Raw genomic sequence first — 14,911 nt, forward strand, 5'->3', positions numbered from 1 at the left:
GCTCTTTGCCCTTCCTGTGCTCTGCCTGCATCACTGCAGGGCTCTCTCTCTTCAAACACTCACGTCATGGCTGTGTTTATTAGAGCTGGAAACGAAAAGTGTAACTTCTCCCAAGGGATGCTGCAAGAAAAAGTCATCCCAAGGAATTGGACTTTTTGCTCATGGAGAACTGTGCTGACTCCTGTCACAGCCCCAGCTGCCAAGAAGTGACCAAGCAGGGGCTCAACTCAGAAATTCCTACAGCTTTATCACATCTGGGTTACTGAAAACATTCAATCTACTGCTGATGTGCTTTTGGAAGGAAAACCAAAGTGATCTAAAGTAACAGGAGAGCATGAGGAAGAGATGGAATGTGATGGTCAAGGATGCAAAGCTTTAACAGAAGGTCAGTCCTGTGTTGAGTGTGGATGGTAATAAACTGAATTGCAAACTTTGCCACAGTGGCTTAAAAATGCATCTGGTTCTTTCTAGGAGGGATGTGATTCGCCTGGCGTGCTGCTCTTTCATGGCTCTGCATCAGCAAGTGAAATTCAGCAATTTTATGAGGTGGCTGGCTTGCAGATGTTTTCTCAAAACTTAGGTTCTTTCACAAGGGGCATCACAGCAATATGCAGTTAAAGAAGTCAAAATTTCAAGTAAGTCATCTTTTTTTTAACAAGCTAATTTAGATGTACTAAAAATAAAAAACAACAGTTAAATTTTTATTCATAAAGCAAACATTTTAAAAACAATGTGGAGACCATGAAGGTATTCCAGGCAAAGGTTGTTTTAATGTTATATATTCCAGAAAAATAACAAATTGTGGAAATCTTTGAGACCACCTTAATTTCAAAATATCCCATCATCAATGAAGCTACCTCACCATATACCTAAATATATCATTCTGTGTTCCTTGGGATGTCAGCCAGATCCATATGGTGAGAGGCAAAGCACAATAAAATGTAATAGAAAGCAGATTGGAGTATGGTATGTGTAGTATAGTATGTATAGTATGATGTTTGCAGCCAAATTCCCGAGCAAACCTGGGATCTCTTACCTTCAGCTTCAGTCCTGTGCTGTGGGGCTGTCTGCAGACCCTAGTGTAGGTAATTAGGGATGTTGAATAAGTGGTAGAAACTCTCATTTGGGCAGTTTGATTGCTGCTGTTTGTCACGAGATTCACGACTCTGCTCAGCAGAAATTACAGACTGAACACAAGCTGTACCTTCCACGATGCCAAAATAGCATCAGAATAGGAAAAAAAAAGGAATCATTCTTAAGAAACACTGAGCACAGTGTTCTTCCAATAAACCCTTCTGCTCTGAGAAAGATCATGGCAAATATTAGTTAAATTATCAGAGGAAAAGTCATTTTAATTCCTATCCCATCTACTGCTGTTCCTTAAGTTCAGGAGCAGTGCCTCTTTATGCTTGGCTTGCAGAAAGCTCCTCCTCTTCCTTGCTCCATATGTTTTGGCCTGAATACAGTAGTTTTTTGTTTTATCAGGAAAGCTCTTGGCACACTCTGCCCTGCCCCTGATGCTTCCTGATAAATTTCTGTTTGTTTTCCTCTGCCCTGTTTCCCAGCCCTGTTAAATTCCAGCTTGACACACATCATCCAGGTGTTTAGGGCAAATTTGGTAAAGGCCTTAGCTGTCTAGGATAGAAATGAGAATTGAGATGCCTGCATCTAAACCCATTGCCTATGTGCTTTTTCCAGTTCTCTTTCTGGGTTTATTTTCTAAAAATACTTTGCTGTGCTTTGAGAAACACTCTTTTCCAATCCTTTCCATGCTTCCTTCAAAAACAAGGATTCTATTATTATTATTTTATTATTACTGTTTGGAAATAAAATTGCTAAGTGAGAGATTCTCTACTTCCAAAGAAGCTTCTTCAACATGAAAAATTATTCTTTTTTTTACAAAGAGTCATGAGGCTCCTCACAAGGTTCAAAGATGACAAAATGCCCACTGCCTCCCAGCAAATCTGGAAGGAAACCACCTTGGGCTGTACTGTATCTTGCAGTTTGTGCAGGCATTCTGCAACACAGAGTCACTGCAGAAAACAGTAAGGATCAGAAATCCAAGACTTGCAGGAGCATGTCCCAGCCCCTGGCCACAGAAATAGTTAAATAAGTGAGTGAAATCCATTCCCACTCTCTGCCATGTGCAAACTGTTGGCACTTGACTGCACCTGGATCTGTAGGGTTTGGACCATGCTTGTGAAAAAGTCAATAATAATAATAATAATAATGATAAAGAGACCATAATTCAACAATAATATTCAGAGACCATAAGTAAGAATGGGGGAAAAAAAGTAATTTGATTTGCCCAATATGAGATGTTCTCTGTTCTGAAAGAGGATTTGACTTGTAGAATAGGAAGAATATAGTAGGAATTCTCTCTTCCTACTAGAAACAATATAAAGGAATATAGAAAATTCCTGAAGCAAAATCTGTTCATCATCCTTTCAACTTCTATAATGAAAACAAAATTTATCTGGGCTGCTAAAAATCAAAGTCAACACTGTTTAGTTTCTAACTCATTGGTATCATATAAAAGCTTTTTATCACTAGGAGCTTCCTGAGCACTTAAAACTGTTCACTTTTAGAGAACAGAATGTTCTTTCAAGTTCAGGTTCATTTAATGGAGCTAGGAGTTGATAATACCATTTTTTTTGCTTCATTTTAAAACATGGTAACACTCTGGGAACACACAAACCAGAAATATTGATAGTATAATGCTAGTAAATAGTATGAAAAAATAAAAATAGTCTTCTTCCATACTTTCTGATATTTTTATTAGAAAAACGGATAATATAAATAAATAAATTAAATATATATATAACAATATATAATTATATAATATATAATAATATATAAAAATAAGTAATATCAAAAAGTACAGTATTTAGATTGCAATATGCAAAAATAAATTCAATTTCTAGTGCTCACTTGCAACAGGCAATTAGGAGTCAGTCTCTATTTCCATTAAATGCAAGTTTCATGTGGTCAATTCATGACTTTTTCTTGTAAAATAAGGCAGCTCTAAGAGTTTGGAAGCCTCAACAAATTATGTGATTCTGATTTCTACGCAGTTAAAGAGAATTGTAACTTTAATTTTTAAATTTTCTAAAGATTTAGATCATTATCCTTAAAAAGTTATAAGGTGATGAAATACTGTAACTTTAAAATACTTTAAAATCTGTCTGCATTTATTTAGTTCTGTGTTATGGCTTCTCTTACATTCCTAAATGTAGAGTGCTGGCTTCTATCACCTGAATAGAAAAACAAACTTTTTCCTCTGGAAAAGAGGAAGATGGGTGGATGGATGGATGAGATATATACATGAAAGGCCTTGAAAGTATGCAGAAGACACCAAGTTCACATGTTGGGGTTTCACAAAATTGTTCCTGTAGTTTTGAAGACATTTGAAGGCAGGCTGTGACTTTCAGGCTGTGGGAATGTAAAGAATTCATAGTAAAGCAAAGAAATAGAAAATATTCCATTTGTTATTCCTACTTTGACAGTACTGTTTCCTCTATGGGGAACCCATTATAGCTATAAAACTGGCTCTTTCCTAGTTAAAAAAGAAAGATTTTACTTTTCCAGTATAGCCTTAGAATGAACTGCATGTCGTGTAGATAATCCCCTACACAACCTGCATTTTTGGAGCATTTTAGGAGGAAGGAATTGCACGGTCCTTTCAGGTCCTCATGTGTAAGGGTGCAATCCTGTTGAAGCTGTGCCTGTGGGTGACTTCCTCCTCCTCCTTAGGATCAAAGACCAGCACGTGCTGGTCGATGACACGGACCACCCTGCTGAAGCTGCCCTGCTTTTCCTTCTGGCTCTCCGGGCGCACTCGCACCACCACTTTGACATGGCTGCACACATCTTCTTCCTTGGCAGGAGCCATCCCGGCTGCCCCCAGCTCCGCTCGCAGCGCTCTTTCAGGTCCAGCAGCCGAATCCTTTCTGCGGCAGACAAGAGAGGTTTTATTTGCAATAGGAGCCTTTCACTCCTCCCAGCAGTTCCCCCGTTTGCTCGGGCCCCTGTGCCGGGCCCAAGGGCCGCCCCAAGGAGACTTTGGGAACTCCGCGATGCACCGAAAGGTGCCTGAACTCAGCGCAGCTTCCAGAAAGGAACCAACCAGCACCGCCCCAGGGAATTCTCGAGTTTATTTCAGAATGTAAACTACCAACTGGCCTACAGGCTTCCCTTCATACAGACCAAGCTTTCAGAGGAGACACCGCATTTCTGCGGACCAAGGCGAGCAGTCTTTTTGTCCTTCAGCACAAAGAGGAGCTGCCCGTGTCGCCCTCCCCGGACTGAGCCAGGCACGTCGCGCGTACATTTCAAGAGAGTTAAAGCGGGATTTGCGTTACCGTGCCCCGCAGGGGATGCAGTAACCGGCCCCAAAGCGGAATTCCCTTCAAACAGCCCATTGCTGCTGTTGGCAGCGCGCTGCCGGCTCACCCCTGGCAGGGACACGAGCAGGGCTGCCAGCGCCGCCGCTGCCGCTCCAGGGCCGGCTCGCCTCCCTCAGCCGAGCCCCTCCCGGCTCTCCCGGCCCCTCTCGGGTGTCAGCCCCCGGCCGTGCCCTCACAGTCCCGGTCTCTCCCCGTCACTCGTCTCGGTCCCTGTTCCGCACCAACCACCATCCACCGGACGCGCAATTCAAACACGGACATGCCGCGCTCCTCGCCTCCTCATTGGCTGTGCGCCGTGACGTCAGCAGAGCGCCGGCGCCGGCGGTGAGTGCGTGGGGCCGGGCGCGTAGCGGCGTGCGCGGGGTCTGAGGGGCGCGGGCGGCGGCGGCGGGGCCCGCGGGGAGGGCAGGGGAGCGCTGAGGGAAGGGAGGCCGGGAGGGAAGGGAGCACGGAGGGACTGAGGGCGGCCGTGAGGGAAGGGCGGCGCTCCCGGGGCTGCCGGGGAAGGGGCGCCTGTGGCTCCGCGTGTCCGGCTCCAGCCCCCCGGGCTCTCCTCGCGGCGCTGCTCCGGCCGCCTCCGATCCAAAGCGCTTCGGGCTGGGGTTTCTGTCCCGCCGCCTTTGGTTCTGCTCCAGCGCCGGCCCGAGGTGGCGGCCTGCAGCCGTGCCCCTCAGGCTGCCCCTGGGGGCGTGCGCTGTGTGAAATGAAATAAAACACCAACTGTGCTCTCGCCGTGAGGAGGAGATGCCCGGGGTGCAGGAGGAGGGGGCTCTCTGTGGGCAGCGTCCCTCGCGTTCCCCCAGGGCAGGGCAGGGCAGGGCAGGGATGGGGGCACGGCCGGGGCTCAGCCGCTCCTCGCCCTCAGCAGAACGGCCGGGAAGGAAGGGCAAGGGACGGGAGGCACAAACTCAGCGGTGCCATGGAGAGAATTCAGCAGGAGAGTCAGAAGCTGTGCAGACAAGCAGGGCAGAGCAAGGAAAGCCTTCCCGTGGGCTCAGCCATCTCCGGAGAGCAGGGCCCATCTCAGGTGATAATTAATGGTCACCATGGTTGGGAACACCGGTGCCACCACCCCGATCCTGCTCTGCGCCTGTAAGAGCCTGAATGAGAGATGTGGGACTGCAGGGGCTCTCCAAAATGCAGTTCATTCCACCCAAGAGGCTACAGCAGTCCAGGGTGGTGGGTGACAGAGCTGTGCCCACAGCTGTCAGCTCCAGCTGCAGGCAGGCCTGAGACCCTTTGGTTTTGGTTACACTGCATTATAGACTTTTCTTAAGTTACAATGCATTATATACTTTAGGTTACAATGCATTACACACTTTTCTTTAGGTTACAATGCATTATATCCTTTTCTTTGCTGAGCATCTTCATACAGTAGAACCAATCTATACCTTAACTATTATCTATAACCTATCATAACTACTGTAATTTCCATATTCATGTTACTATTCTCCAATCACTAAAAGTACATTACAGTTTAAGCTAGAAATTGTTTTTCAGTTTTCTTGCAGTGGAAAATTCTGAGACATTTGTTCTACTTGCACCATCAGCAGGCTTGTTTGCCTGTGCTGTCTTTCTGCTTGGTAAAACATCTTCTTGTTTGGGGTGGGTTCATCCTTTTCTCTAAGCCATAAAAACCCCTTCTAACTAACACACCCTCGGCCTCCTCCGTTATCCAGTGAGATTGGCTCAGCAATTCCTTTCTTCTATATCAAAACTTGCTTCCATCTCTATCCCTTCATCAGACTCTACATTTAAAAATCTTTCTGCTAAGCACACATATCTGTGAGACTTTCTTGTCAAACTTTCATCCTTCCCAACATGCCCCTTTCTGTCTGGAGCACGGTGTCCTTTGCTCTGGGGAATCCCTTCAGTCCCCCGGGTCGCTGCCCCAGCTGTGTCTCCTCGCTGCTGTGCCCAGCAGGAACCCAAAGCAGCCCCAGCTCAGCCCCTGGGGAGGGAATGAACTGCAGCCCAGCCAGAGCCAGCAGAGCACACCGTGGTAATGCCCATGTTTTCTGCACGTTTTCTGTAGGCACACCGGGGAGTGTTGCAAAGCACACATCTGTGTGTCTGCTCAAAGTTAGCCGTGTGCACTTTCATTTAAGGTGGGGGAATTACTGCCCTGTTAAAGCCTAAATGATCAGCAGAGTAACTTTCTCAGCATATCCTTATGCAGGCAAAGTATTGGTAGCCTCTGGCAAGGGCAATTCAACAAAAGTAAAATCTGATGGTGAAAAGAATCTGCTCACTGCTTGAACATGATTGATTTGTGGATAATCTAAGTTCTGGGAACATTTTGCTGATGTGACATAATTATAAAGCTGCCCAACTTGGAATGTGTATAGCTTTGCCTATAGCATTTCCTCTATGTTATTTAAACAAATATTTGTTTGAAAGTAATTCCCAACATCTACTGCTCTTCTAGGCTGATCAACTCCAAAATGGTACCTCAAAATCTGTGCCAACTTTGCAAATGTTTGTTTCTGAGTAAGTTGAAACTGAACTCAGTAAATGTGGCTGGTTTGGCCAGAAGGATCCATTCTTCATCACAAAAGCTTTCTGACTCTGAGTCACAGGAACAAACTGTCCAGAAATGTGAATCTGAAGAGCTGCCTCAAAATACAGAGAACAGTGATTCTGGAAGATTGCACGTACCAGTGATGCTGGAGGAGGTTGTTAATTGTTTATCCCCTCAGCCTGGTCAGGTGAGTTAAATGATTAATTGACATCTCTGATCCATTAACTGTGCAGCAGAAAAATTCGTGGAGTGTGGACTTTTGTTTAGAGGAATAAAGGGATGTTCCTAAACAATCAGCTGTATCTTTCAAAGGTTCTTAATTGTTTTGAAGTTCACATTGAAACTCTGTATTCAAACTAATAAAATTCTGGTGTCTGTGTGCCTGAATCCCCAGGTAGGTGGTGTTTATTAAATCTGTCATATTTGACTCTTCTGTTGCTTTTGTGCTTGTCTTTCTGAGTTGCACTTGTGTGTTCTTAAGGTTATGTAAATGACTCAGAGGAGAGTTCTCATGTGTGGTTATCTCATCAGTTTTTGAAGAGCCCTCTTCCTCCTGGATAAGAGGTTGTAAGTATGTAAGTTTTAAAAATTGTTTAGCCTCATTGGCATGAAGAACCTGTTTCAAGCCTTCTGGTTTGGGTGGTACTGTGAGTGCTTTGCTTTTGGTATGTGGGGTAGTAAATGGTAACACCTGAAAAAAATTGGAAAAAAAAATTATACCCAGGGAAATGTTTTTGTCTGGGTGGTCTTAGTATTGATGTGAAAGGATTTCTTGAATAATGTAAATTCTTAAATAATGTTTACATTTCAGGTACTTTGATCTGTGATTTTAGTGCTTATCTTAGCTTCATAGAACCTTACTAGTTTAGGGTTATCAATGTTTACTAGAGGAACAAACTGTCCAGAAATGTGAAACTGAAGAGCTGCCTCAAGTTTACTGCCTTCACAGTTATCAGTTTTGCTACAAAGAGTGGAACAATAGGCACAGAAGTAGAAAGGTCCAAGTGTGATATTTTTATTTGGGAACAGCACGGTCCAACAGTGGCAAAGTGATACAGCAAGTTTGAGGTGGATACAGTGATCAAAAATTTGGAGTCAAATCTTGTTGTATTGCCTTGTGTATCAATTTTAAGTCTTTGAAGAAGCACTGAAAATGCAAATAGTGTTGATACCCATTAGCATGCAAATTGCTCTAATTGCATGTGTTCTGCTGTTGAAGACACCTAAATTAGAGAAATATGTGAGGAACTTGGAGTTCAGATTTCATTGTGATGTCAGAACTGTGATGACATTTTCACACATTAAATGAACACATAAACTGTGATACACTGTGTGAAATATTTTTTCCAGTTGTGTAAATTTTGACTTTGATAAGAAGAGCCTGATGAAGTCAGTATCCATTAGACTCTCTTTGCTGATGTGGAAAATCTTATTTGGCAACAGAACTTGTAACAGAAACTCTCCAAGGTTATGAACTGTGGAGAGTAACTATTACTGCCCGTCAAGACTTTTTCTAATTTAAATATTTATGGTTGTAAAATAGCTTATTATGGGGTGGGATTTTTTTCAGGTCTGTGTGTACAGGTTTTTCAGATTCCTAAACTGGCAGTGAACTACTTATGACTGCTATAAGAGAGCCCAAGTGTGTTTACCTCAAACACAAGCATTTGTAATGCTGCCAACCTGTTCAGCAGGACTGCAACTGCAAACTGTTCTGCACTTCTGGTTTTCTTTTTCTGCATGTATTCACAGCACTGTCTGAAGCCTTGAAAAATAAGCAGTGTAAAAAAGGATGCAGTGTGTCAGCCGAGTTTTGCTAGTGTCACCAAAAGTCTGAACACAGGTTGAGACAGTTCCTCACTAACCCTAGTGCTGGTAATCAGTTTGTCCTAACATGCATGTCAACTGGGAGGGTCACAGAAATTTATATTTTTAAGGTTATAGTCATGACAGGAAGTCTATGAACACTTTGTTTTGTGGGCAGGAAAGGCAGTGCTCTGATCTGGAATTCAGTTTTTCTGCTTTATTCTCTCCTCACACATAAAGATTTCCTTTGCTCAGCTTTAACAGAGTTATATTCTTTGTTATAAAATAGCTGATTTGGGCCTCTGGTTCTTGTGTCTTAAGACAAGGAGGTACCAATATAAAAAAATCTAATTAGAAAGAGGATGTTCTCTCTATAGTTATGGTCACTGAATGGGATTTTCATTTAACTTCCAGAGGTTCTTAAGAAAGGAAATGTTACTTAAGTGTGAGTCACCACTGAGATAAAGATGTTAGTGCCCTCCCACTGAATATTCTTGTTGACTGTCTCCTTTGGGGAATCTGTGTGTCAGGAGTTGGAGCAATAATACTTCCATTTATCTTTGAATTTTCATTTATTGCCTTGTTCCACCAAGTCCCTGTAGTAGTCCTGTCTTTGAGGCAAGGACTACCAATTAGATTTCACCAATCCACCTCAGTGCTCAATGAAAAGTCTGTTGCACTCAGTCCACACATAAGTGATTTCCTCTTTAAGTTTACTGTATTGATTACACTACATTTCCGTCTTCTCAGTCCATGGGTGTTGTTTGCAAGTACCTGACCAGTGGTTTTGCAGTAGTCTGGACAATTCTCTGTTCTCTTAAAGAACCAAACCTATTTTGAATCAATGTTTGGACATCCAGAAGCATGTTTCCCCAGTTTTCAACCTGCTTTTTCCTATTTTTTTCCTTTGCAATACTCATGTTTATTTTAACTAGAGATGTGGATCTTTTCCACATACTGTGGCTATAATGTTAAGTAAAATAACTTCAATAGTAATGAGTTCTAATATGAATGCCAGAGGATGAAACTCTGAAATTGTAACTGTTCTTATGAGAATCTTCAAGGTTTTTGAGTTGCAAAGCTCTAGGAAATTATATTGCTCCAGCACCAACAAATACTTCTATATATAAACTTTAAACTCCAACTAGAAGAGAAGCAAATATTATACCTTATTCAGATTATATGGGGAAGCCTGTAACCTGATGACATCTATGGTTTTATGTGATTGATTTTATCCATGGTTGAGTATGATCTAGAAGAGACTATAATGGAGATACTATAAGCTCTGCTAGTATGATTTGCTTTATGATAGTTCTAGAAGCTGGGCTTTTTTTAGTATCTGTAAATGAAATGGTAGGTGGTCAAACTTGAGGTGAGAAATAATGAATGAGACCTTTCCATTTCCTCCAGTGTTTGAGTGGTTAAGCCATTAATAGTAGATGATTACTTCATGATGTTAATTTGTATTAAAAAAACAAGAAGGCAGATAATTTTCCACAAAGAGATCTCATCTGACATCATCTTGAGTTAGCCAGGACTTACTGGGGTATTTCCCTTTTGATTCTCCATGATGTTATTCAGATTATTTTTGCTACTTGGCATTCATTGAAGGAGGTATCCTCTTTGTCTTGGAAATCATGTGTTGGTCCCTGTGTTATTATTTTATTTTCTTGGAAATCATGTGTGTGTCCCTGTGTTATTATTTCTTTGTCTTGGAAGTCATGTGTTGGTTCCCTGTGTTGGTTCCCTGTGTTAGTATTTCTCTTTCTTGGAAATCACGTGTTGGTCCCCGTGTTGTTATTTTATTTTGGAAATCACGTGTTGGTCCCCGTGTTATTATTTCTTTGTCTTGGAAATCATGTGTTGGTTTCCAGAAAGAGACAAGTATTTCCTGAGAACATGCAGCTTTGCCATGAGCTCTCCTTTCCCTCTTTCAGGTACATACTGCTTTGTTTTCAGGATAGTTACTATTTTCATACATCCAAACATCAAATTATTCTCTTTTCAGAAGGAGTCTGAGCATGGACTTGTAAAATAACAGGAAAAGACACTGCTGCCAGCCAGACGTTGTTTTGTTGTGAGTGAGGTCCTGCTGGAGCTCTGGGGTTCAGGTTTGAAGGCAGCTTTGCACATCCTGGAGGTTCTGTTGCTACTCTTGGGTTTTGATCTGGAGCATGGTTGTTTCCTTCCTTTTCTGCAGAGCTAATCAGGCAATAGAACACACCTGAAGGAAGCTGAGGGACACTGCTGCTGGGAGAAAGCAGAGTCACTTCTGGAATTGTTCTCTTACTTTCTGTGTATTGTCCATACATCAGTATTCCCTCTGCCTTGTACCAAGTGGAAGTGGAAGGCAGAACTAACCTTTCTCTGTGCAGCACCCTGCAGAGGGGACTTCTGTTCTGTGGCAAAGCTTTCCAAGTGTTGTGCTGTATAAATAGTTACAAGGTGGTGCTGGTGACCAGGCTTCTCACGGCACCTCCCAAGCCATCTGCAAGTCACTTCTAACTGGAGTGAGCCATTTATGCTAGAGGTGCTCAAAACTGAACTTTTCTGCTGGGTGCCCAAAGTAAAGAGGAATTGAAAAGGGATCTGGAAAAATTAATTCTGACTTCTCAAGTTGTTTGAGTGCTTGGTGAAGTGCAGCCAAAATACCAAGTTTGGAAGGGAATATTAGTTGCATCATGAGGTAAATTATTAAATACTTGTTTTGGAAAACAAGTATTTAATACTTTACAGACACGTGGATGTAGTAAAAATTTTTATTGTTTTAGCCTGTTTTTCACTGGACTTGTAAAATGAATAAGGTGACATAAAGCAGCCAAATTGCATAATGTTCTTTATTGTAGAAACCACTATTTTTTATGGGAAGCATGCTGAAAATATCTTTCCATACACAAATTTTTTTGGCTAATTTTTCTCTGTCAGCAGCACAGTGAGCCTTGTAGTGATTGTTGTAAAAAAGGAAGTAAGAGAAACTTGCGAGTCAATAAATTAACATAGAGTAATTCTGAAAATACTCTGGGAATTCCAGAACACACTTTTTTCCTGCAGTGCTTGGGTGTTGCTGGGGCATATTGAGAGTTGTTTCAGTTGATCATGTAGTTCCTGTGTATTTTTTCTGTCACTCTTACCTTGCCTGATGTCCTGGCTGCACATACTGTAAATTTACAGAAGTGGCTAGCCAGGCTTCAGGTCACAGCCGTGTGTGGAAGTGTGTAATAAAATGTCCGTGCAATAGAATGTGTATCTATGCAAAATATCTTTATTTTTGGATGTGTCTACTTAGAAGAAAGTTAAATGGATTCTCATCAGATAGCACTGTTTAAAATACTTGGCTAAAATCATACTTCAAGAGGGATGATTTTAGTGAAGTTAGCATTTGAAGTTAGTGCATGAAATTGGAAAACATTCTCAAAATAGTTTTGACTAAGATGTGCAAGAGATAGTGCTTCAGGTATTTATTATTATTTTAAATACTGATATTGTCTGTTTTTGCAATGGTAGTGTATGCATGCAGATTTGGAAAAGCAGACCCCATTTGCTTACGTTCCTTGACTTTGAACCAATTGCTCTCTGCTGTGACATGCAGGCAAAACAAAATGTGCTGAGGGAGAAGGAGTGCTATTGGACAGTGTAATGGCAACAAATGTCATGTGTGTTTTACAGTATCTGCACCTGTGTGAGCGCCATCCCAGCATGAGAGAGGACAGAAGGGGACTGGGAAGAGAACAGGACAGGAGGTGACACTCAGGAACAGCTTGCCAGTTGAGGAGGCAGAGGAGGTCTCGCTCCTCAACTGCTTGTTTTACTGACTTCCCTAGTGGGCCCTCCAGAAGTACAGGCATTTAAATTCCATATTGGCAGGTGACTGAAAATGTGTGTGATTTATCTGAGAGCACTGCATGACTGCTCTCTGTGTTGAAGCTGGTACTGCTGAGTGATGAGACTGTGGTACCAGGAAATTAAACATGTCCGTGGGTTTGGAGCTGACTGATGGCAGGATATGAATGAGGCATGCTGAAGAAGTCCCTTCAGGTTTTACTTTTTTTATCCTTCCAGAATTAGGTCTTCAGAGAGGAAGTAACTAGAATACTTGGATGAGAGGAAGAGTAAGTTGATGGCTAGAGCTGCAGAGAAAAGAATGTTCAGGTTGTAGTTCTTGCACATCTGCCTGACCTCCTCATCTCCCCAGCCGCATCCCGGCTCTCTGGAGGCATACCCAAATGTCACCAGCAGCCACAAGCACAAGACCTCACCAGCTTGCTTCTGCATCTTTCTCTGTGGCAGTAGAGGAAGGAAGGACAGCCTGCAGCTGCTCTATCCAGAGAGACCAGCAAGGGAGCAGGGGCTGCCTGCTGCAAACAGCTCTGCAGATGTGCACATCTGCTTTGGTGGTGGTGCTGGGTTCGTTTGCTGTTCCTGCTCTACACATAACAAATGACAGCCCTTCAGGAGGCTGTTTAAGATGCTGTGTTATAATAAAGCAAGATTCAGTGCTTTGGGGTGACTCAGCTTGCAGTGACGCTGTGTATGCTCTCCTTGGCTGTTGTGACAGCATTAGTCTTTGCACCTCTTGGGGAAAACTAATAAAATTCACCAGAAAGTAATCTAAGCCCTTTAAATTTTAACTTGAGTGAGCCTGTGTTCTCAGAAAGGGTGATAATTAATATATGTAGCTACTCATTTCCTCCTCATCTAGTACTGTGTGTCTTTAGTCAGCCTTTTGGCTAAGCTTTCTTATTAAATATTTGAATTTGAGTTTGCAAACAGAAATGCAGACTTTTTTTCTATCACACAGAATATTACCAGCGATTGAAGATCAGAGGTGGAGCATGGGAGGTATCTGCAGGTTTTGTTTTCATATTTTGTGTTTTATACTGTTGGGAGTAGTTTTGCACAGAATTAACCTGGGTAAAGAGATGATTAAGAGGTTAAGCTACTAAATTTGTTGTTTAAACAGGTATCTGAAGGTGCATATACACATGTGATCTGATTTTTTTTAAAATATTTTTTCTTTTTCCCAGACTTCCTGAGCATGTTATCTTCATTCCAGTGATGTTTGCTGATGCTCAGCATCTTGGGAAAATACTTTTCTAATAACTGTTTTAATAAATGACAAATTCATCTGTGTTAATAATGTCCCTGAAATAAATGAATATTGTTTCAGGCTGACTCTGTATTAAAATGGTATTATTTAATGTCAAATTGCTGTAGGAACTTGGCAGCCAAGGCTTACCAAAACCACATCCATGGCATTTTTGGGGTTGGCTCGCCATTAACGATAAAGAATTAGATTTTTACTTGAGCCTTTGTAAAATTTTCATTACATCTTAAATATCTCCTCGGTTATAATTGAGGAAAGAAGTTTCTTCTGAGTTTAGGCAGAGGAAGTCAGCTTTTTCTTTTTAAGTCTGATGATTATCTAAAGTCATTCAGACACTGAAATTTTAATTTCCTATGGAAATGTTAATAATGGTGTGTTTGAGTCATAACGTCATTAAATCTAATTCCAGACAACATTACTCTTAGGAAAATGAGTGAAGTAAATAATGCATAGTGAGGCAAGGTCTGCCAGTGCTGTCTAAAAGCAGGTGGCAGAGGCAGGTGGTGGTTTTTGTTTGCTTCTCTTACCTCTTGTGCAAGGGGGAAGTGCAAAACAAAACAGAGGTAAAATGCCTTTTTCTGTGTTTTCATACAAAACCTGTTCACTTCTGTTCATGTGTTGTCTCATATTTAGCTGTTATCAGAAAGTGGAACCCTTGTGAAGAAAATACATTGGAAATGATTTTGAGGCATTAAGTGGGTATGATTGATGGGTGCTGCAAAATGTGTCCATAGGAATCTTTTTTTTCTCCTCTGTGTGAAATGATGAAGAGATGGTTGATGGTGCAGTCTCTGAAATTCTTGGATATGCCTACTTAGTGATGTTACAGATATTTCAGCTGCACACTAATATAATCTAGCAGCATCCTCTGTTGATGTACCAATGGGATGAATGGGGAAAATGGGAACTGATGCTTGCATTACATTGAATTGCTGATACTGGAAAATCATTTTATATTGTACTTAATATGTGATCTGAGGAGGCTGTTTGCCTGCAAAAATGCCAACTGTTCATTTATATTCTCTTTGTGATGTAAGTTGTTAGACTTGGTGTGTAAACAACTTTTTTATCATT

At 41.9% G+C, this 14,911-nt stretch overlaps 1 protein-coding gene across 1 annotated transcript in view; it reads left to right on the plus strand.

The window, feature by feature from the left end:
- The first annotated feature begins 5,353 nt into the window (after positions 1-5,353).
- The window catches only part of METTL15 (methyltransferase 15, mitochondrial 12S rRNA N4-cytidine), an 84,598-nt gene continuing 75,040 nt past the window's right edge, over positions 5,354-14,911 (plus strand). The window contains exons 1-2 of the mRNA XM_058807520.1: positions 5,354-5,433; positions 6,835-7,114. Of these exons, the coding sequence (XP_058663503.1) occupies positions 6,851-7,114 (264 nt within the window). The 5' untranslated portion in view covers positions 5,354-5,433; positions 6,835-6,850. The remainder of the gene's footprint in view (positions 5,434-6,834; positions 7,115-14,911) is intronic.

Source organism: Ammospiza caudacuta, chromosome 6, assembly GCF_027887145.1.
Source record: "Ammospiza caudacuta isolate bAmmCau1 chromosome 6, bAmmCau1.pri, whole genome shotgun sequence".
NCBI classification, from domain to species: Eukaryota; Metazoa; Chordata; class Aves; order Passeriformes; family Passerellidae; genus Ammospiza; species Ammospiza caudacuta.